At 42.8% G+C, this 23,590-nt stretch overlaps 1 protein-coding gene across 1 annotated transcript in view; it reads left to right on the top strand.

Annotated features, from left to right (window-relative positions):
• LOC144692232 (calponin-3-like) overlaps positions 1 to 23,590 on the top strand; it is a 62,043-nt gene that overhangs the window by 35,065 nt on the left and 3,388 nt on the right. Inside the window, exons 2-6 of the mRNA XM_078560820.1 lie at positions 7,863 to 7,984; positions 10,238 to 10,304; positions 11,673 to 11,810; positions 22,353 to 22,469; positions 23,378 to 23,524. Coding sequence (XP_078416946.1) covers positions 7,863 to 7,984; positions 10,238 to 10,304; positions 11,673 to 11,810; positions 22,353 to 22,469; positions 23,378 to 23,524 — 591 coding nt within the window. The remainder of the gene's footprint in view (positions 1 to 7,862; positions 7,985 to 10,237; positions 10,305 to 11,672; positions 11,811 to 22,352; positions 22,470 to 23,377; positions 23,525 to 23,590) is intronic.

The following is a 23,590-nucleotide window of genomic DNA, read 5'->3' as shown; positions in this document are numbered from 1 at the left end:
AGTCAGGAGTGTGATGGAATACTCTCCACTTGCCTGGATGAGTGCAGCTCCAACAGCATTCGGGAAGCTCAACACCATCCAGGACAAAGCAGCCCACTTGATTTGCACCCACCAAACGCCTTTAAACATGACTTCCTCCTCCACAAGACGCACAGTGGCAGCAGTGTGTACCATATAGAAGATGTACTGCAGCAACACTCCCAAGGCTCCTTTTGACAGTACGTTCCATACCTGCAACCTCTACCACCTAAAAAGGTGAGGGCAGCAGATACATGGAAACGCCACCCCCGCCAAGCCACACACTATCTTAACTTGGGACTATAATTGTTGTTCCTTCACTGTCGCTGGGTCAGAATCTTGGAACTTCCTTCCTAACAGCACTGTGGATGTGCCTACACCACACAGACTGCAGCAGTTCAAGAAGGCAGCTCACCCCACCATCTCGAGGGCAATTAGGAATTGGCAATAAATAATATCCAAATCAGTGATGCTCATGTCCTGTGAAAGAGTAAAAAATTTGCTCCTGAGTCGGGTCATGAGTTCCCGTTCCACTTCAGTGCTGGAATGCACAACTTAGCCTGCACTTCAGTTTACTTATTAAGTAAGTGCCAATGTTAAAGTGAAGGAAATAGCTGATTATAATTTTCTTTTGGATATGTTTTATTTTGGTCAGAGTTTTCCATAGGAACAACTGATATTGTTGTATTTCTTGTCCTCTGTAGTTGCAATTGACTGCCTCACTTTGATTACAAGTTTCGAACTTTTTAAACGGGCAACAATCCGATTTGGTTTTTTAGTTTTGATTTGTCAATACTGGGAATCATAATATACTTGAGTTTGTTTCAAGTTTTGGAAAGAGAATTGGTTTGAAATGAATGCTTTGTGTTATATATTCTATATTCTATTAGAAGTTACAGCTAAGGTTTAAGAAATGAAAAAAAATGAAGCAAGAGCACTTGGAATCCATAACACTGGGCTTCTCTGGTTCACTGGGCGTGGAGAATTGACATACTGGACAATGTAGATTTGATGAAGCGGTGAAGTGGCATCTGAAATGGAGCCTCTCTTTTGCCTCCAGCAGTGGGAAGAATCATTCTGGACTATTGAGGAAGCTACTCTTGAGATTATTTTGCAAACAGTGAACAAAAATATCAAAATATTTCTATAAACCTTGTGGCGATGTCTGTCTCTCTCTTCCCCCCCCCCCCCCCCATTTTTACATTCTAAGGTGGGTGAGCTGTATAAAAGGATATTTACTGGTTGAAGTCCACAGTTGAATCCTGCTGTCGGCTGAAGGATAGCAGCCACGGAATCACTGATTTATAGTTTCCAAGGACCTTGGTTGATTTGTTGAAGTGGAATGCCACAAGGATGCAGCCCATCAGTTGAGTTTGTTTTGGTTTATCCCTGTAGAAGGGCATCTGGCCTCCCCTTGGATGTTCTTGACATTTGTCTTAAAAAACATATCAAAGATCAGGAGCTTGCCCTGGAGAATTCTGAATCTAAGGCTGCTTCATAATGCAGCCTGGAGTGATAAATAGCCTTCCAATTGTTGAATGGAAAATTTTATGGAATTGGTAAAAGGAGCCTTTACTTGTTAGGTGCGTTCAGTGGCCTTTTTTTTTGCTGCCAGCCTTGGACTGTTGCTATCCTTTTAATTTATTCAAAGCTGCAGCCCATCTAATTAATTTGTGCTAGATTCATCTTTAGAATTCATCTGCATTGTTCTGTGTTTGATTCCTGTTGAACTCTGTTCCGAAAGAATCGGGATCCTATTTTCGGCAGTGGCTTGCAGGGTTCTTTACCCCAAATGACGATTTAATCAATTGTCCGTATTATTTCAAACATTGCATATTTTTATAAAAGCAAAAAACTGCGGATGCTGGAAATCCAAAACAAAAACAAAAATACCTGGAAAAGCTCAGCAGGTCTAGCAGCATCTGCAGAGAGGAGCACCAGTTAATATTTCGAGTCCGTATGACTCTTCAACAGAACTAAGGAAAAATAGAAAAGGGGTGAAATATAAGCTGGTTTAAGGCGGGGTGGTGGGACAGGTAGAGCTGGATAGAGGGCCAGTGATAGGTGGAGATAACCAAAATATGTCATAGACAAAAGGACAAAGAGGAGTTGAGGGTGGTGATATTATCTAAGGAATGTGATGATAAAGGTACAGATAGCCCTAGTGGGGGTGGGGTGGGAGGAAGGGATTGAAATAGGCTAAAAGGCAGAGATAAAACAATGGATTGAAATACATTTAAAAATAATGGAAATGGGTGGGAAAAGAAAAATCTATATAAATATTTGGAAAAGAGGGGGATCAGAAAGGGAGTGGGGGTGGAGGAGAGAGTTCATGATCTAAAATTGTTGAACTCAATATTCAGTCCGGAAGGCTGTAAAGTGCCTCGTCGGAAGATGAGGTGCTGTTCCTCCAGTTTGCGTTGAACTTCACTGGAACAATGCAGCAGGCCAAGGACGGACATGTGGGTGTGAGAGCAGGGTGGAGTGTTGAAATGGCAAGTGACAGGGAGGTCTGGGTAATGCTTGCAGACAGACCGAAGGTCTTCCGCAAAGCGGTCACCCAGTCTGCGTTTGGTCTCTCCAATGTAGAGGAAACCGCACTGGGAGCAATGAATGCAGTAGACTAAATTGAGGGAAGTGCAAGTGAAATGCTGCTTCACTTGAAAGGAGTGTGTTGGGCCCTTGGACGGTGAGGAGAGGGGAAGTAAAGGGGCAGGTGTTGCACCTTCTGCGGTTGCATGGGAAGGTACCGTGGGAGGGGGTTGAGGTGTTGCGTATTTTTCTTCTGTTACTTCATTTTACTGAACACCATCTATATATTGATGCCCTTTTTTTGTTAAGGATGGAGACCAGAACTTGCATGCACTATTGCAGCTAGTTCAAATACAGGTACTTTCAATCTTTTCGAAACTGCAAAAACTTCTTGTGAACTCTGTTTCTCATAATCATCTTTTCTCTTGTAAACTGTAACAGTTTGCATGGTAAACTACTCTTGACTGACTTTCCAATGCTTAAAAACTTCAATCTCCCATGAAGTTGGCATTTGTTCAAGTTTAAAAAAAAAACGCGCATGAAAACAAGCCCCCAGTTCACCTGTTTCTTCGGGATATTTAAAATAATTTGAGCTGTGATTGTTTCTTTTTTTTCTTGATAACTAGTTCTACGTTTTGAACAAACGTTTGCTTTTTTTAAATTGCTTCAAAGATGATGAACTTCAATGGAAAGTGTAATTCACTCCTTTTGAGTGTTTTTTTTCTTTTAATGTCACAGGGTTCTTGAAGTTTCGTTGGAATGCAGTGAGTCCTTTAGTGTCTTTACCAGGTGGCACAGACGCATAGTTTGATTATCATTCCTATTAATTTGCGAAAGGCTTGAGGCCCTTGGTTTATGACAAGAGGTGTTCAAAAAAAATTGAATCGAAGTGATTAGGTGGCATGGTATAGCCTCAAAGTAAGGTGAGATTAAGCAAGGAAGGCAAGAAATTCTCAGTTTTGAAATGCTGATTTTAAAAATGAGTAGAAGATGGCGGATTGCAATTCAACATAGATATGATTTTGGGGAGCAGGAAGGGCACATTTTGAAGCTCTGATCTGTAGCAGCAACAAAATAATGGGAAGGTGCATGTAAGTAGTGTAAGAGGAAAGTCTGTTGGGTGATGAGGTTTTTCTTGTTTCCCACTCTAATTCTTGGATGAGAAAGCTGGTGGAAGCACATTCCCACAAGGAGACATTTCAGTGATACAATAGTTGAGCTTTCGTTTGGAGAGTTAAGTTGGGAGGGGAAAAGAAGTATTTGGTACACAGCCAAGTTTTTTAAGCTATTTCAGAAAGTTAGACAAATTTCGGAGACCAATTTGATTAGAAAAGATTATGGCCTGGATTTTGCAATAAGTAGGGCAGGGGTAGAGTTTCATCGCTGACCTCCAAGCTACCCACGAGGGTCGAGTGATCTCTCTGGTGTGGATTTCACCTTTTTCCAATGTTAATTTTGAATCTGGTGCCAAGTTTAAGGGGATCTTCAGGCATCCATCAGCAATGATGTCATCAAGCAGGGTAAACAGCCAATCGCATTGAAGAATTCTCGCAAATAGTAAAATGTGTTTAATATCCTTCACTTTTTATATAAAGTAAAGACTTGGATGTGTGCATTAGAAGCTGAAATATCATGAATAAGTTTTCTAAATGAATATTATATTGAAACTATGGAGCTTTTAGAATTTGACATTGCTGAAATATAAAATTAGTTTTCCAGTGCCAGAGTGACTATGACTTGGCACGCTGTTTTAAAAACCTTTAACAAGGCATAACCTTTTCAGCATTTTTAATTTTTGCAGCGATATGACAGCATAAAGGGGAAGTTTTCATCACTTCAGTGATTTCTAAAGATTTGCAGTAGCCAGCCAGTGAGGGAACAAAGAGCGCCAGTCTTTAGATTTATTCAGAGTGAGACATTAAAGATATATACTTCCTAGTTTGACCACTGGCCCCACTGTCAGTAAGTGCCTTTTTATATGTGCTCAAGTCAATGCCCTTCGTGTGTGTGTGTGTGTGTGTGCGCGTGTAGGTGCGGGAACGTAATTGATACACCAAGTGGATCAGCAGGGACTCCGAGTGCGATCTGGACTATCCGATCGTTCCTGTGCACGCAGGTACTCCAGATGTTGCTCAGCCCGCAAATCCGGGGGGGCTGATAAAATGTTGGAAAAAATTGTCCCACAAACTTTGAATATACCCTAAGCATTAGACTGAGGTTTCACCAAATTGTTGCAAGACCAAACCTTTAACATGTTAAACCAAACTTTATAGCCTGTACAACAAGACCATCAGAAAACTGCAAGGCAATTGTGAGGTTAAGAATGATCCTATCAACCAAAAACTGCAAATTTGCTCCTGATGTGTTCAACTTTGCTTAGCTTCTGTGATGTGACTTGATTCTGGCCAGTGATCAGAGGAGTGTTCGAGCATTCGTTGTTAACATACTTTTTCATTTTTTTTTTAAGAGGCTGATCCATGTTAAAATATTGAGATATACAAAAGTGTATAAATGTCTCTGTGCTTGGTGTGTAAGGATATACTGTCTCCGAACTTCCTTGAAAATGCTAACGTTGGCACATTTTTCTGCACCATGAAGCTCATGGGATCAATTTTTTCCCCTTCCAAAACAGCTCTGTCTGGTATGCAAGTCAGCTGTTTAATCTTTTTCAACACTCAACCTTTTGTCAAAAAGCAGTATTTCACTGACCGGTGTATATATATCTGTAGTGACGGCTTGTTAAGAGTGCTGGAGAATGTACTGCCTGCTAGCGGCTAAATTTTCCTTTTGCCTAGCCAAGTGCAATTTTCATCCTTTCAACAAGTATGTAAAACACAGGCTGTAGAATGTTCTACAAAGGCTAATTTAGGAAGCAAATGCTGTGTTTCCCAGATGGCTTGGTATAAAACAGTGCATCATTTTCGTATTACTGTCGATCAGTCAGCAGCTGGAATCTGATCCATTTTAGGCTGTGACCCCTCCAGTCCTGAAATCCAGAAACAGCAGTTGTCCCAACTTTTTTTTTGAGCGGGCCCACCCAACTCTCAGACTCGCCACGTGTGTCGCTGCAAAAAAAAAAAGTGAAATAGTGAATATGTCATGGTGTTTGTAGTTTTTCTAATGGTCCTGCTTCTACTGAAGATGAGAGTAAAAGCCTTTTGGCTGATTCAGTGGGGGAAAAATGCAGGGGGGAGAGAGAAGAGATGGGTGATGGAAGGAAAAAAAGGTGGGCTAATTAGTGTAGAAATTAAAACTAAAGCTCCAAGTCTTTTCACACTGGCACTACCTTGCCCATCTTTCTGGGAAGGAAATTGTTCTTTTTTTTAATATATTGGATGTTTAGTAAATAATCCATATCCTACTTTCCCCAACCTGGGGCTGGCTGTTGGTCATGCTAACTCTGGACCACCTAGACTCACCTGTCCCCTCACATAATTTTAGTACAGTACTTTGGAAGCGGGGAGCAAGGTGTGGTATTTGGGGAAATAAAACCATTTTTATTCGGTGCTTTATAATATTTTGTCACTGTGTTTGTGCATATTTCATATCTGGTCACTCACCTTGCGGTTAGGTGTTCTAAAGTTACCCTATAATCCAGAAAATTCTGAAACCTGGAGATGCATTCCGGACTGGAGAGGTTATAATATAATTCGTTGGTCGCCGTTAAATTCACATGACCAGGTGGTGTAAGTGAGGGGTTTTCTTATGCACTTGCTCCGGGTCATGTTATAGCTTTATCAAAGTGTACATAATGGAGTGCACAGACCAATGTTGGCCTTGTGCCATCACCTTTTTATGAGCAGGAACAAACTAACCAAAATTCCAAAGAGCAATGTGGTTGTGCTTCGAATAGCTCCTTAGACTAAGTTTTTAAAAATGACTAAGTAGTGACAGCTACTACCTATTCTTGTTCAACTCAAAACCTCCTTGTGAAGACACCTCTAAATTCTCAAAAGGATTGCAGTCTCCAACGTAGAAATATTTATTTTTAATTAGTTTAATCATCAGTGGTCTTTTGACAGGTGTAGTTTGCATCACTTTGCTCCCGACCAGTTTTCAGCATTTCTTTTGCATTCTGTTTGAGCTAATTATGTTTCATTTGTGCGAACAAAATTTAATTGTGGAAAAGCCTTGTGGGATCATTTATCCAAACAAAATTTAGTCTCTAGAAGAAAAGCATTAAAAAAAAAAGTCCCAGATGAACGTGCCAGTTTGTGCGTTAACTCGTGCCTTCCCTCTGATTCCCTCACTTACTCTTTTTAAAAACTAACATTTATGGTTCTCTGTTTTAAAATGTTGCAACTTTTTTTTTGTTGTAGCTTACTGAACTTTTGGTTTTTCTCTCTTGCCATCTCCTTGTGTTCTCAAGTTTTTGGAAATAATCTGGCAGGCAGATGGAGGTCGCATGAAGGGCACTGATCGACAGCAGGATTAAACTTTATACATGCTGCAGCCCTTTTCAAAGAATGGAAGAGGGCAGCAAAATGGCTTCCCCCTCCACTGAAGTTCCCTGGCCTGAATATTTCCAGGATTTTGTTGTATTCTAGCAAAAACGGTTGTTGAGTGAAGGTCCAGAACTGATGGGAGAAAACTTAGCTCTGGGTAAAAATTGCTCCTTCAGGTTTTGTAAGTAAGGAATATGAAACTTCCAAAAAAAAAGATAGTTCGATCTTGAATCATGTGTCAGAGTGACAAATTCAGGAAGAGCTGTTAGTGAGGTTGAAGTCCAGGCATTCTGTCTTTTTTTGTGAATTGTGAACAAATAAGATTGCCAAAGCAGAGCCAGTCATGAAACAGTTAACTTGGTGCAATATATTCCACAAACCTACTCCTCCTGTTTCTCTCAAAATCCTGAAGCATTGACTAATAGTTGGTCTCGCAAAGGAAATGAGCAACTGTGTCATTCGTTATGTCAATTAATTGCCAAGATTCTTCATGCAAGATCTAATCTGGCCCTATAGAACTTTAGATTCCTCTTGGAGAGCTTCGCGAACCTTGACCAAGTATGCTGTATTAAAAGGCTTTATGAAAGAAAAGCTGCCAGAAATTTCTAATGGGTTTATTGAAATGTTCATACTTTGAGGGTAGGTCCATCATTTTGTTTTCAACCTGTGCAAATTAGCCATGATGTTCTCCTTTTCCATCAGTAAAGCAATTCCAACAATAAACATGATACCGTTCTCTACAGGAAACCTGATTAGGCCTGCTGTACAAATTTCAGGGCACAGGATGACAAACTTTATTGTTTCAATGCGTAGATGTACACTCAATTATGTGGTAATGTGCATATCATATATTCTGGTTTCTTCTAGATTCTTCAGAAATATGACCCTCAGAAAGAGGAAGAGTTGCGAGTCTGGATTGAAGAAGTTACGGGCAGACGTTTGGGTGAGAACTTCCAGCTCAGTCTTAAGGATGGTGTCATCCTTTGCATGTAAGTAACTGACTGCTTTGCTAAGTCTTGTTCCCACTATGCCAATGCTAATGTTGCATTTTAAAAACAGGGATTGTGCTGCGGTTTCCCTTGTGTTACCCTCGAAAGTGCTTAATGTTTCTAGATCTGGCTTCATTTAGTAAAACGGTTCCAGAAACGAGTCTTATTTTCTTGTGGAAAAGCAAAATTGTGCTGATGCTGGAAATCTGAGTTCTGATGAAAAGTTATCGACCTGAAACATTAATTCTCTTTTTCTCGCCGCAGATGCTGCCTGAACCTGCTGAGTACTTCCAGCATTTTCTGTTTCTGTTTATCACTTTTGCAGCTTAAATGGAAAAATATGAAAGAACTTGAAAAGGAAATTAGGAAAGCTAAGAGTGCATGAGAAAGCATTGGTGGGTAGAATAAATGAAAACCCAAAGGAGTTTTTTAAATATATAAAGAGCAAGAGAATAACTAGGGGAAAGAGTAGGGCCAATTAAGGACCATAGAGGTATTGTGTGTGTGTGTGTGTGTGGACCTGGAAGCCGTGGGTGCAGTCCTCAATGAATACTTTGAATCCGTCCTCACAATGGAAAAGGATGACGCAGATATAGACATCGGGGTGGAGGACTGTGAAATATTAGAGGAAATTAACAGAGAGAGAGGAGGTACTAGCACGTTTAGCGGCCTTAAAAGTGGATAAACCTGCAGGCCCAGATGAGATGTATCCCAGGCTGTTGCAGGAGGCAAGGGAAGAGATATCAGGGACCCTGGCAGTAATTTTCAAATCCTCTCTGGCCACAGGTGAGGTGCCAGAGGACTGGAGGACTGCTAACATTGTCCCATTATTTAAAAAAGGGAGGAAGGGATAGACCAGGAAATTACAGGCCAGTCAGTCTAACCTCAGTGATGGGGAAGTTACTAGAAAGAATTTTGAGGGACAGAATATATCTGCGCTTGGAGAGACACAGATTAATCAAGGATAGTCAGCATGGATTTGTTAAGGGAAGATCGTGTTTGACAAATTTGATCGAATTTTCTGTTGCAGGTTGTAGTGACACGTTACTAAGATGACATAGCTGGAGTATTTGAACAAGAAGGTTTTTTTTATGGCATGCCTTGTCATGTTGGATGGTTTGATTTGACTGTAACCTACTTTTAACACTTGGAGTATGCTTATTTCCTTTTGTTAGACATGCTTTAAAATAGGCAGAGTGTCTCCTGTGCTGGGCCTGAGTACCATGCTGTGCTGTTTATATTGATGCAATGGGCACAGTGTTTATTACACTCGGTCTGCAAATCCGGCGTGCTGTATAAAATTGGTTTTGAGCTGCTCACAACAGCTTCCTCAGAAGTTCAGGTGGGAAACTTTAAACCCTTAAACTTTTTTTTTCCCCCAAACAGGATTTCATGTCGATTAATGCCCTGTGCTGCTACCTCAAATGGCTTTTGATTTCTCCCAAAGAAACCAATCGGTGCTCAGCTTTATCATCGATAAAGTTTATTCATCCCTCTTGATTTGAAGCATTTGGAGTGTTTCCTACCAGCATGTGAAAATCCAAAATTTACATTTTTAATATGGCAGAAAAATGCCTCTTTCAAGGGAATTGTCTAAACGCAATAATGGAGGTTGGGACAGTTGCAGGCACATGTTTCTTGGTGGACTTTCTTTCCAAAATTCATCTCCCTTTCCCTCTATTTGTTAATCCAACTTAAATTGCAAAATGGGCCAGTTGCACAAATAGGAGGCAGTACCTTGGAATGGTGAGTCCTCGACCCTGCTCCAAGCTCTATAGTTTTGAGGTGATGCACTCTCGGGTTGGCTAATTTTGAACTCCCTGCAGTTCTTAATGAAAAGCTGCAACCACAGGGGTCGGGTAAGCAGTTTGGTTTAACCTGCCTGGTTTGGTATCCTTTTTGATTCTGGATGTTGATCTGGAGCTGTTAGTTTGTAAACAGATGGCTGCTAATTTCTGAAGTTGGGTGACCATTGTTTTGTAGCCCTACACTGGCAATGTTTAAACTCATCGTTTGCTTTTCTATAAGTCTCCTGGTTAGCTCCATTACTTTCTTGCAGGACAGTAAACTATTTTGGAATGCACTGTGTGAACAGAGGATTGCCATCAATTGATAATGTAGCAAACTGCAGATCGTAGAGTCTAGAATGGCTTAGCAAGTCTTTATTTAATTAAAATTTTTGGCATCAGTGCAGAATTGTTTCATTCGCATGGTCAGAAACTGCACTAAATCCTCCTTTAATCAATTTTTCAGGCTCATGAACAAGCTACAACCCAATTCAATCAAGAAAATAAATGAATCCAAATTAAACTGGCACCAGGTAAGAAACGTAACTGTTTTCTTCAAATTATTTTTAGCCGGTTCACCCTGACTTACGTTGGGTGTCTGATTTTTGCGGGTGTTTTCAGTGTCTTGGTCTGTAAAACTGAGCAATGTGCAAATGACTTGGGCTTTGAGCTACCCAGTGCTGACCCTGGCACATGTTCTCACCCACTGTTCTCACATGATTTGGATTGGCTGGGATATTTTCTGGGATATGGTTGAATAACTTGCAGATACTCTGCGGTGAGCTGCCAGTTGGACAGGGTACTGGGAAGGTGCCCAGTGAGCCATACAGCAGCGTATGAGTGTTGAGCTCTCTTTGTTGGTTCCCTTTCAACTCCTTTCCCTGACACTCCGATTGGAAGATTGCCAAACAGTTGCTGGGCTGATGTCAACCACAGGCTCGCGAAGCAGTGCTGTTTTAATTGGGCTGGTTCAGCATCCTGTTTGATTCTGGATGCCAGTCCAGAACTCTTGTTTTATAAAAATATAGTTGCTCATTTCTAAGTGCCGTTCACTTGTAGCCTTACTAGGGCAAAGTTTTTGAATTGGCAAATGCCTTTTCTATAAAGCTCTGTGTGGCAGTACAATTTACTGTCCTCCAGGAAGGTATTTTGAAAATGAAGTACGTGAACAAAGGAATATTAGAGTACTTTACGGCACAGAAGGACTCTCTATTCAGCTCATATGCCAGCTCTCTGTGGAACCGTCTGGCCATGCCTGCTTCCCCCTGCTCTACCCCTGTAGCCCTGCAAGTTTATTTCTTTCAAGTGCCCATCCAATTTCCTTTTGAAATCATTGTCTTTGCTGCCACAGTGGGTTTCAGGTCATTACCACTCACTGCATTTTTTAAAATAATTCTTTGCATTCCCCCCAGATCTCTTGCCCAAAATGTTAAATCTGTGACCTCCTCAGTCCTCGTACCAGCAGCTTTTTCCTTGTCGTCTACCTTTACCCAAACCGGTTGTCATCATCGTGTACACCTCCTATCAAATCTCCCCTCAATTTTCTTTGCTCCAAGGAGAACAGACCCAGCTTCTCCAAACCTGTGGTAAATTTCCTCTACGTCTTCACAAGGATCCTCGTGTCCTCCCGAAAGCCTGGTGACCAAGAACTGGACTTGATTTTCTCATGTGACTGGGTTTTCTGTGGTGCCCTTCATTGTTGAATAACCTCTTGATACTTGTGAAGAATCACCAGCTGGTGAAGCAGTGGAGGCACCTAGTGAACCATATCCCAGCAAACCTACAGTGCATTCAGAAGGGTGGGGATGGTAGAGAACTTGATGTATGAATCAAACTATAGGTCTTTCAGAAATGGGCTCTATGTTGTACATTGTTTAACAGCTTGGTTTATTTTTCTTCAGCTGGAGAATATTGGTAACTTTATTAAAGCTATCCAGTCCTATGGGATGAGGCCACATGACATTTTTGAAGCAAATGATCTTTTTGAGAATGGGAACCTGACTCAAGTACAGACAACGCTTTTGGCACTTGCAAGTCTGGTAAGTGCTGTCTAACCTGGGATGTTTTTCATGGATGCTCGTAGTGCAGCCCAAATCGCAATGTTCTATCGGGTGTTCATCGTTGCTTGACTTGGTGTTGGCACTCTTGCCTTTGAGTCAGAAGCTCATGGGTTCAAGTTTCACCCCACACTTCTCTGGATTGATTTGGTGGGCAGAGGCTGGTTCACAGTGGGACGTGTGGAAGACTTGAAGCAAGTATTAATTTGGTGGTGGTGGTGGGGGGCCCACAGAGGACAGCTAAATTCAAACATCGTGAAACAGTTCCATCATTATATTTTTATTTGCTTTAAATAATTTTATTGGCTCTCCCTCTGATTAGGTGAGCACTTTGCAGCCAATGTACTGGGCAGGCCTCAAACCTGGCTCCCCAACCACTACCAAACCTGTGGCCAGGAAAGGCCAGAGTCTGCCTACCCGATGTGACTCCCTACCTTCCTTGCTCCCTTAACTTCTCCTTTCACCTCTGCCCCCAGCCCCGCAGATGGGAAACAGATGTGTATACGGAGAGTTCCGTGTGAGGAGCAGGGCTGGAACCTGTCTGTCCACGTGCTGTTTAAGGGGGTGGGGAAGAGAGGGGTTTAAAGAGCCTTACTTGCCTATGAGTTTTAGTAAGTGGTTGCTGCTTTGAGGTGTAGCTACTCTGAAGTGATGTTGACTGGAGCACTTGTAGCTGCCAGTGTTTGCTGGTGGCTGGGTAGGAGGAAGAAATGTGGAAGGTAAGGGAAGCCCAACAATAAAGCTGAAAGAATTGATGACAGAGGTGGGGGATTCCAAGGGAGGTCTGGAATGGGTGATGGGATGAGTTGGGGATGGCATAGGAAGATAGGGTAGGATGGGGTGGGGATGATTTGAGAGGGATGAAAAGGAATGAATTGGGTATAGCATGAGGCAGATGGTATGGGAAGGATGGAATGGCATGTGATTGGGGATCTACTGTTTTTAATAAAGATACTAGTTTCACCACAGATGTTTTGTAGGTCTCGGCTAAATAATTAATTGGCTATGAAGTGCTTTTTGGCAGTGAGGACATAAAAGCACATGAATGCAGATCCTGCCTTTATCTTTGTCCCGTTCTGCACATAGTGTACGAAGAAGTGTTTGCACCAAGGTGATTAAAAGATCATATAACCTGTCACATTTTTAGTTTTGTTTGGTTGGAACTGATGAACACGTAAGTGTATCATGTTCATCATCTAGGGTATTTGGTAAGATTCCAGTAGGTATGTAGGTGGCTGCTAAGGCCAATCTGCACCTGTACGGTTCCGTTACAAATAGGACAGAATACCGCAGTCAGTTGAGTTTTGCATGAATACTGGCTTGGGATTTCCTCTCTTGCGTTTTCTCTCTGCCGCTGATATGCACTTTTTTTTGAAGGAGGCTGCACAGTTTTTTTTTCATTTGGTTGTGCCAGGTTCAGAGATCCAAGGCGAGCTTCTCCCAGGACTCAGTCAATTCCAGAACTCATAAGTGAAGCCTTTCGTAGTGTCTGTAGTGCTTCCGTTGACTGCCATGGGAGAGCATCCCCAGAATCAAGCTCTGCACAGAAGATCCGCTTTGGTAAGCGAGTGTTGGACGTTGTGGCTACATGACCAGTTGTGACTGTCTCCAATATGATGTGGATGCTTGGAATGCCAGCTCAGGTGAGCACCTCGGGGTGTCTCTGGTATCTTGTCCTGCCATCTGATCTTCAGAAGCTTCGAAGGCATCTCAAGTGAAAGTGGTTGAGCTTCTTGGAACGACGCTGGTACACAGTCCAAGTCCTGGATGTATAGAGCAGAAGGGGCAGGATTATTGCTCTATAGACCTCCAGTTGGGTAGACAAACGTACTCCTTTGTTCCTAGACTGATGTTCGAAGTCTGCCAAAGGCTACGCTTGTTTTGGCAATTCTTGCATGTGTCTCATCATTGATATAAACAGCTTGAGAGAGTGTGCTGCTGAGACAATTGAACTTAACCCACTGCTGACAGATTCTTGTCATGCACTGAAACCTTGGGCTTGTTATAGGGCTTTCCTGCATCAGGCTGGTACAGTACTTTCTTCATGCTGATCATAAGGCCAAGGTTGTCGCATGCATTGAAGAGCCACTCCATGCTACTACATTGCATTTCCAACTCTGAACCGGCAGCTGGTGCACAGTCATTGGTGAGCAGGAAATCAAAGTATGTCCTCAGAGACCTTAGTCTTTGCCTAGGGTTGTCTCGGATTGAACAGTTTCCTGTCCGTGAGCGAGCTGATTTTGTTGTCAGGGTCACCATAGAAAGCATTGGAGAGCATGGCAGAGAAGAACATGCTGAAGAGGGTTGGCGCTGGCACACAGACTCCATTAGCGACTGGGAATGGGTCAAAAGACTCCCCATCATCCAGGACACATGTGAGCAAGCAGTTGTCAAACCATTGTGATGAATTTCTCAGGACAGCTGAATTTCTCTCTTGCCTTCCAAAGGCCCTCACAGCTGACTGACTATGTCAAAGGCCTTAGGTCAACAAATGTGCTGTAGAGGTCCATGTTCTTGGCATTTTCTCCTGGAGCTGTGCAACTCCAAACACCAAACCACTGGTTTCTCAATCTTTTCTGAAACCCCACTGACTCCCTGGCAGTAGATTCTGGTCAGGGTGTTGCACTTAATGGTTCAGAAGGTTTCTGATCAAGATCTTGCTGGAGATGGAAAGGAGTGAGATTTATGATTGTTGCAAGATTAATGAGTCTCTTTCGGCTTGGACAGGTGGACAACGGAGGCATCTTTGTATTCTTATGCGATAGTTCCTTGCTCCCACGTTGAAAGAACTCCGTAAGCTTCTTGACCAGGCATTGACCTCCAGCCTTGTAGACCTCACCTGTGATAGCACCATCTCCTGGAGCTTTGCTGGTAGCAAGGAGTTTGATTATGTTCGTTGTTTTTAACAAGTGTGGGAGGATCATCGAGAGCAGCTAGCAGCTTGTTGATTGTTTCCTCATTAATAGATGAAGGCCAATTGAGGGTGTGGTTAAAGTGCTCTGCCCATCTTTCTAGAATTTGGGCTTTTTCTGTGAGCAGTGTTGACCTTTGGCACCTCAGCATCTTCCAAGACAAGCAGCCCACTTGATTGGCACCCCATATACCACCTTAAATATTCACTCCCACCACTACTCTGCACTGCAGCAGCAGTGTATACTATGTACAAGATGCACTGCAGCAACTCACCAAGCTTCCTTCAGCACCTTCCAAACCCGCAATCTCTACCGCCTAGAAGGACAAATGTACCCAGTGCATGGGAACATCACCTGTAAGTTCCGCTCCAAGCTGCACACCATCCTAACTTGGAACTATATCATCGTTCTTTCACTGTCGCTGGCTCAAAATCCCTTCCGAATAGCACTGTAGTGTACCTACGCCACATGGACTGCAGCGGTTTAAGAATGCTGCTCACCACCATAACCCTTGAGGGCATTTACGGATGGGCAATAAGTGCTGGCCTTCCCAATGATGCTCGCACCCCATGGAGAAAAAAATTACACCATAAGGCAATGCTCTGATGCTGACATTTGCAGGTCTTTTGTCGTCATCATTGTGTGCCAACCACTACACAAATCACCTTTATTTTTCTTTTCTATGGTTTCCAATTGAACATGGATTTTGGAAATTACACCAGCATCACCTCCTGATTTCACCCCCATTGCACACTCAAAAGCATGAGATACTCTGAAAATGTGTTTCTCCTGTACCTGTGGCCAGTAATCCTTTCTTTGACTCTTTGGCACTGTCGAAACTCCTGTTATGCATCATTAACTTACAAAGTGTTCTCCAAATCAATGGAGGCTCCATCTATGAAAGCTATTAAATTTGACCAAGTATGCTAAGGTTAAAACACAACTTTCACCATCATACATCAATCTGCATGTCCTAGATGAATCTTGAATTATTTTGGAATGCCCATTCCTTACATATGGATGAGTGTTCACTCTCTGGTCCACCTGGTTTTTGTTCTGCTGATCTCTCTTTTCCTCCCCTTCCTTGCCTGTTTCATATTTTCTCAAATTCTTTTTCTGTGCTGGTAGTTCTTGAATATTCAACAGCAAAATCAAAATTGCTTATCTTCAGATGGATCAAAATCTGGAATGTGTACCATTGCCCTCTGTCGCTACACACTTTCCTCCCCCACCATCCCCTTCCAGTCTTCCCCGCTAAGTGGTAGTGGTTTTGCTTTGCATTTATTTGGTTTTAATTTTCCCACCTCACTCTTTGCATTGTGGTATTTTAAAGAGCCAGGCTGCTATGGGTTTTAAATCATTTAATCTTTTAGTCATTTTGCTCAACTTTGGCATTGATTATTGTAGGAAAAGAGTACCAAAACACTTGAATGAAGTTACAATTAGAATGAACGTGAAAAGAATGGCTATTGGAAAACATTGGATCAGGTGTGGACAGACAGTAGCTGCTCTGAAGAAATGCTGAACTTTTGTATAGATCTGTTGTACTTAGTCAACAGTAAGTGGCTAAGTGAAGCCAAAATATGCTCAGTTGCTTGAAAGACTTAAACTAAGACGGATTGAAAATGTCTGAATTTAAAAATGCTTCAGGAAATGTTGATTAGACTGACAGAACGTGAGAAGTTGTCGTTCTAAAGAGGTTGACGTGAGGACCACTGCTGTTCACCGTTCACAATGATTTGGATTCAGGATTTGGAAATACAATTTCAAATTTTGCACATGGCACCAAGTTGGGTTGTACAGTTACTTTGGACTGAATTCAAATACAGGACGACAACTTTCAGAATGGGTGTGTGAATGGCAAATTAGTGCGATTTTAGTAGGAGGTTTCACAGTCCTTGAAACACAGGAGTCTAAGTGGTGTGGATGAGCAAAATGAGGTCTAGGTTACACATCGCAATTCATTAAAAGTAGCAGTGCAAATTAACAAGACCATAAAGTTATAAACAGCACTATGGTTCAATTCTAGAGGAATAGAATTAACTTCTCTGCATTTAATGTTAAACTTGTGTAGAATTTTGGTTAGACCACACCTAAGCACTCTTGTCAGCATTGGCTGTCCCTCGTTTCATTTCTTTGTATACTGCAAATGTGTGCAGAGCTGGTTCCTGTCTCAAGAAATCAGTGAACTGTGCATGTGTGGCAATTTCCTGGTTGGTGCATGCGCAGAAAGCCCAAGGCCCACTAAACTGTAGTTGTTCGTGCGTGTACACAACGGGCCCTGGCGGGTGGGATGTTCCACCGATTGCATCCAGTGGGTGCGACAGAGGCAATGCTGGTGGAAGTGCGCTAGCGCAGTACAGGTGTGTGCTGACACAACTGCTTTGTACACTAGGACTTTTGATGACTTGCAGAAGGTCTTCATTGTGAAATACTCAATGCTGTAGAAGACTGAGCTGATGCAGCTGGCCTGGTGTTGGACCTCCTCATTAATAGTAACTTTTTGAGAGAGGTGGCTGCCAAGGTATGGGCAGTGCTCAAAATGTTTCAGAGTTTCCCCTTCCAACATATGAGAGGCGGAATATTTGACTGATCGGGTCAGGGTTGATATGAGCATTTGAATCTGGCAACATTCAAGGGCTGGCTGAGTCACTTGTACGCAGAACTGAAGAGATTTGAGAGTGGTTTTCAAATCTGGTGCAGAGTGGACAATGTCACTGCAGTCATCTGCAAACTGTAGATCATACATGTCTATGGTTGTCAGTTTAGTTTTGGCACTGAGGTGATTGAGGCTAGAGTTTCCATCTAGGTGGTGTTTAATACTGATGCCAGAGGGCAATTGACTGTTGAGATGAATAGCCATTGTCAGGTAGATTGTAAATAGTATGGGAGTTATATCTCAGCCCTGCTTGACACCAGTCTGGATTTTGGAGGTGCCTGTTTCAGATCTCCCATACAAGCCGATGGCAGTCCTTTCATGAAGCATTTGCAGGTTTGTGATTAAATTTCTTTGGACATTCAAATCTCTGGAGCACAATCCAGAGCCTCACGCTTTACTGAGTCAGATGCTTTGCTCGGATCAGTGAATGTAATGAAGAGTTCATGGTGGTGTCCTCGACGACATATTTTTCTTGGATTTGTCTGGCTACAGAGACCACGTCAGAGGTTCCTCTGGATGGTCGAAAACCACACACTATCTTTCTCTCAGAGGATCTCCTCAGCCACAGGAAATAGGCAATTCAGGAGGAGCAGTGTCAGGATTTTGCCTGCTATGGACAAATAGGGAAATAGCTCGATAGTTTCCATGGCACGATTTCCCATTGAAGGTGGCTCACCCATGGATTCTACCACAGGGTGCTGGGGGATAGGGGGATAGCCTGGAGAGTATCAGCTGCCACTGTGGATTCATGGTTGAGTTGTTGGAAATATTCTTTCTAGCATTGATGGATGGCATTGTTATCTTTAAGAGGAGAGACACCCTTGAGAGAAGGGGAATTTGTTCATTTGACCTTGGTCTGCAGTTGGCCCTGGTGTTTTTTTTAAAAAAATGTTCACATATCATGACAGTCGGTGTATCTTTTGATCTCTTTTTTTCTCTTCCTGGCATATGCCCTTTATCTTCCAGATTTGTCTTTGGGTGTCAGCCATGAGCTGTTGGCATGCTACTTTCTTGACTTGGGATTGTTTTGCCAGGTGATGAAGGCTGCTTGTTTTTCTTCCAGGTGGTCACATGTTTCTGCATAATTTTTGTGGAACAGTCCTGATGATGAAGATGCTTGAACCTAATAGTCTGGACACGAGTCTAATACAGCTGACTTTATTTGATCCCACTTCTGAAATTGAGTTGGGTGTGTGAAGATTTTCCAAATTGGCTGTCAGCTGCACTTGGAGCTCCTCCCTTTTGATCAAGCAGCCTGACCGTCTTCCTCTTGGACTTTTAGTTCTTGATGTCTTGGTGCTGGGTGGAGGTTTAACACCTATTGAACAAGTCGACCTGTCTGCAGGTATCAGTCCCCTACATGGATCATGAGACACAGATATTGTTTTGATCAAGTAATGACGTTTTTATTCTTTCACAGGATGTGGACATCGCTGGCTAGTCCATCCATAATTGCCCTTGAAGGTGGTGGTGAGCCGACTTCTTGAACTGCTGCAGTCCATGTGGTGTAGGAACACCCACCGTGCTGTTAGAAAGTTCCAGGATTTTGACCCAGTGACAGGGCAGGAACAGCAATTGTAATTCCAAGTCAGGATGGTGTGTGGTTTGGAGGGCCACTTGTAGGTGGTGATGTTCCCATGCATCTGCTGCCCTTGTTATTCTAGGTGTTGAGGTCGTGGGTTTGGCAGGTGCTTTCGAAGGATCCCTGGTGAGTTGCAGAGGGTGCCAGTGCTTTGATCCAGGATGCCTTTGGTTTTGTATTTTTTCTTCTGGTGAAAGAGTGTGTTTGTTACACTGAGACCATGCTGAACACACACTTTGTCAGCAGGAAGGCACCATTTGCATTGGGGGAAAAGCAGCATGGGAAAATCCAATGGCTCCTCTCCATCAGAGTCACAGCCAACGCTGGCATTAAAGTCTCCCAGCTGCGTGGTTTTACCTTTTTGGGATGGCAGTGAGGACATCAAGGTCAGAATAGAACTTTTCCTTAACATCTTCATTGGAGCCGAGAGTCAGGGCAGAGACGCTGATGACGGTGGCATATTGGTTACAGCTGAGCTATAGGTGAAGTGTCATGAGTCTCTGGTTTATAAAGTTGCGAAATTTTGGCAGTGCATCCAGGATCCTTTTTCCAGATGGCAAAAATCAACCCTATGGGCACGAGGGTCACTGTCAGTGTTTCTTTTCCAGTAGAAGGTACATTGCCCTGCTTGTTTCATTAGTTGCCCCCAGGAAGGCGGATCTCACTGAGGGCAGTGATGTCAATTTGCTAGTTCACGTGATATGATCACAGTTCTTTCCAGATGGTCACTCTTGAAATTGTCCACGTGTTCTAACATTCCAAGTTACAAAATTCAAAGCTTTCCTTCCTTGACCACAAAGTTGGTGATCCTGCAGGGTGTGGTTCCCCAGCCAGGAGAAGGTGGGACAGCATATTTTTAGGGTACTTTTTCTAGCCCCTCCCCCATTTGGGGTGAGCAGAAGGTATCCTGAAGGGGACTGCTCAGTCACAGATACCTCTGTCCCAACACAGGTGTCCAACCACCTTCATGCATCTGTCGCCTGTGTGTGGGTTCTTGACCAGGGACTCCCAGGTTTAGAGCCCTGCCTTGCCAGTTCTCCATCGCCACAGGCCTTGGCAAATGGACCCTGGTGTGACTTTGTTTAACATGGGCAACTTGGGGCAGGTCACCATTGTCCCCACGATCTTGACAGGTTGGTGGTCAGACATGTCAAATCACGATGACCGGGACCACCACCTCTCAGCAGCTGCCTACTGCCTTCACAGCCGGTGAGACGCACAGTCTTCCTTCGCCTGTTCTGCCTTTTGAGGACTTTTTGGACTGCACTTTGCTTGGCACTACCCCAACCTTGCCTCCATGGGTAGCCCTGTCAGGAGCAAGGAGCTCCCGACGGCATTGCTCAAGGGATCGTTGGAGCACAGGCCTCTCCACCATGCCAAGGTGGCAATCCATGCAAGCACTGTGTGTACACAGTTCTGGTCTCCATATTACAAAAAAGATGGAGACACTGCAGAAGGAGCCAACCAGGTTTACAGGGATGATCCCAGAAATGAGGTTATAATATTCAGAAACAACTTAGCAGGCTGGGACTGTTGTCTCCAGAAAAGATGACTGAGGAGTGACCTAGTAAAGGTCTCTCAAATTATGATGCTGTTCAGTAGAGTGTACATAGAGAAGAAATTTTCGAGTGGGGGAAGAGTCCAAAACTCAAGGTTATAAATATGAGAGAGTCATTAATAAATCCAATAGGAAATTCAGGAGAAATTTCTTTACCAGAGTGGTTAAAATGTGGCATTTGCTACCACGTGGAGTAGTAGCTAAGGCAAATAGTATTTAGCCTTTAAGGGAAAGCTAGCTGAGTACATAATGCAGAAAGGAAAAAAAGACGGGTAGATAGAGTAAATGAAATAGGATGAGAGGGAGGCTTGAATGGAACATTAAACAGCATGGATCAGGTGGGCAGATTGGCCTGTTTGTGCTGTAAATTCCATGTAAGATGAGGGAAGCAGCAAATAAAAACAAAAGGAAAAACCCAGCAGGTCTGACAGCATCTGTGGAGAGAGAACAGTTAACATTTTGAGTCTATGTGACTCTTCAGAGCCGAAGAGAAGTAGAAATGTGGATGTTATACTGTTTGGGGAGGGGGTGGAGCAGGTAAAGCAGGATAGAAGGTCAGTGATAGGTGGGGGCTAAGGAGAGATTGACAAAGATGTCATGAACATGACAAAGGGGGAGTGTTCATGTTAGTGGTAAGGGATAAAGGATGTGCTGATAGTGGCATAAAGGTAAGAAAGAATGTGTGAATAACAGAACAAGGGTCAGCACTCTTTGAAAGAACAACATGAAACAAGTAACAGATGGCCCTTTTAGGGGGTAGGGTGGGGGGAGGGGGTGGTGGTTGGGGGGAAAAAGGATAGAAAGGGGGATAAAACAATGAATAAAAAATAAGTAAACACTTATTTGCTTTTTATTTTATTCATTTTTTTTATCTCCTTTATCCTTTTAACACCTTTTTCCCCAACCACCCCACCCCACCCCCAAAAGCAGCCATGGTTTTGTTCTATGTTGTTCTTTTGAGTGCTGACCCTTGTTCTGCTGCTACTCTCACATTTTGCTTTCTTTATGCCACTATCAGCACCTCCTTTAGTCCTTACCCCTACCATTAATACTCCCTTTGTCTTGTGTCCATAACATCTTTATCAATCCCTCCTTAGCCCCACCTATCACTGACCTTCTATCCTGCTATACCCCGCTTTAAACAGTATAAATTTAAGCACATTTTTACTTCTCTTTAGCTCTGAAGAAGAGTCATATGGACTCGAAACGTTAACTATGTTTCTCTCTCCACAGATGCTGTAAGACCTGCTGAGATTTTTCAGCATTTTCTGTTTTTATTTCAGATTTCCAACATCCACAGTATTTTGTTTTTAGCAAATGAATGCAAATGTTTAAAGTAAGTTTATGCCATGTAATTCTCACCTTCATGGTTTAAATGAAAAAGTTGGATTTGGTTTTCTTTTTGCTAAGAAAAATTAGCAAAGACAACAATATTGCTCCCTTAAGTGCTGAAAATTGAAGATGGAATGTGGTGGTAGATAGCACCGGGGGGCGGTTGGGGGGGGAATTCAAAAGATTGATTTTGATTGTACCAAGACAAGTAAATTTTGATTTACGTACTAGAAATATTTCTGATTGCTGGAATTAACTTGCAGATTCTAAAGCAGTTCCTTGGCAACTACTTTTGCAGAATTGCATTTTGTCTCCATTCCTGCTTTTATTTAGTCTCTGTGTTCCATGTGTAGTTTTGCTGTTAATCTTTGTAAGTTACTTTTCTATATTTATTCCAGAGGAAACACTGCCTGAACTGTTGGTTTCCTTCAGTTACAGTGGTTTTCATTCACTGTTGCTATACTTGATTTCTTTTGGACAGGCAAAAACTAAAGGCTATCACACAAGAATGGATATTGGCGTTAAGTATGCAGATAAACAGGAAAGGCACTTCAAGGAGGAAAAACTGAAGGCTGGACAAAGTGTCATTGGGCTTCAGGTAGCCATGACTTATTTTTCAAATTATTTTCAATTGGTGAGGTATTTCTCTCCTTCCCAACACTAATTGTTAACTGGAGACTGAGGTCATTCTAGAAATGAGATTTTGATTTTGTTGATGAAACTAATTTGTACCTGCTGCATTTTATTTTTTTAGTTTTTCATTATTATATCTTGATACAGGGAATAAAATCCTAATTTTCTTGAAAATGGAACAAGAATATTGTAAACAGAATGAGTGACAGCTGCATTTGATATTGGCATGAAATGGTATAATTGTCAAATGGTTGTTATTACTGGCTTCCTGATCAGATGGCTTCTGGCTTCCAGTCGCTACAACGCACAGTATTTAGAATGTGTTTCCTCAGTTTTTCTAGTCAATCACTCTCTGCCTGGTCAAGGAACCTGGCATCAAGCAGGGGGAGAGCTGCTGAAAGCCACCCCCCCCCCCCCCCCCCCCCCCACCCTTGCTAATTCTCATGCTGCCCTCGCTCGCCTTTTGGCCTGCGGCCAATGATGACCTGGACCTCTGGTGAATGCACTGACACCAACAACCACTGCTTCCACTGGTGCCGGCCTCTGAAATTGGCTGGCAGCTCTCAGCGGGTGGGACATTTGCCATCAGGGACCTCGGGAAAGGCCTGCTGGTGGCGACTTAAAAGTGCCTGAAGGGTACTTGATTCCATCCACGAAACTAGTATGGGGTGTTCACTGCTGGTTCTCTGATCAGTGAGCGAGACCCCCACCTTTGGCCTGATTAAATCCTGGCCATGGTCTTCTGAAACGCCACTAGCCAGATTTAATGCTGTCTGAATTCAACTGAGAAATTGATGGTATTCTTTTGTATTGGGTCACCTGTCCTTAGCTGGCATTTGGATGTTGCTGTAAAGGAAATTCATTTAATTTCAGATGGGGACCAACAAGTGTGCCAGCCAAGCAGGTATGACTGCCTATGGGACTAGAAGACACCTTTATGATCCGAAGACTCACACCGAGAAACCTTATGATCAAACAACCATAAGTCTCCAGATGGGAACTAACAAAGGTGCCAGTCAGGTAAGCAATCCAGTGTGTGTGTCTTAACACATTGCAATTAGACTTAGATGTGATCTTTCCCAGCTG

The sequence above is a fragment of the Cetorhinus maximus genome, chromosome 17 (genome assembly GCF_964194155.1).
Source record: "Cetorhinus maximus chromosome 17, sCetMax3.hap1.1, whole genome shotgun sequence".
Lineage (NCBI taxonomy): Eukaryota > Metazoa > Chordata > Chondrichthyes > Lamniformes > Cetorhinidae > Cetorhinus > Cetorhinus maximus.
This window is presented reverse-complemented; position numbering and strand designations above follow the sequence as displayed.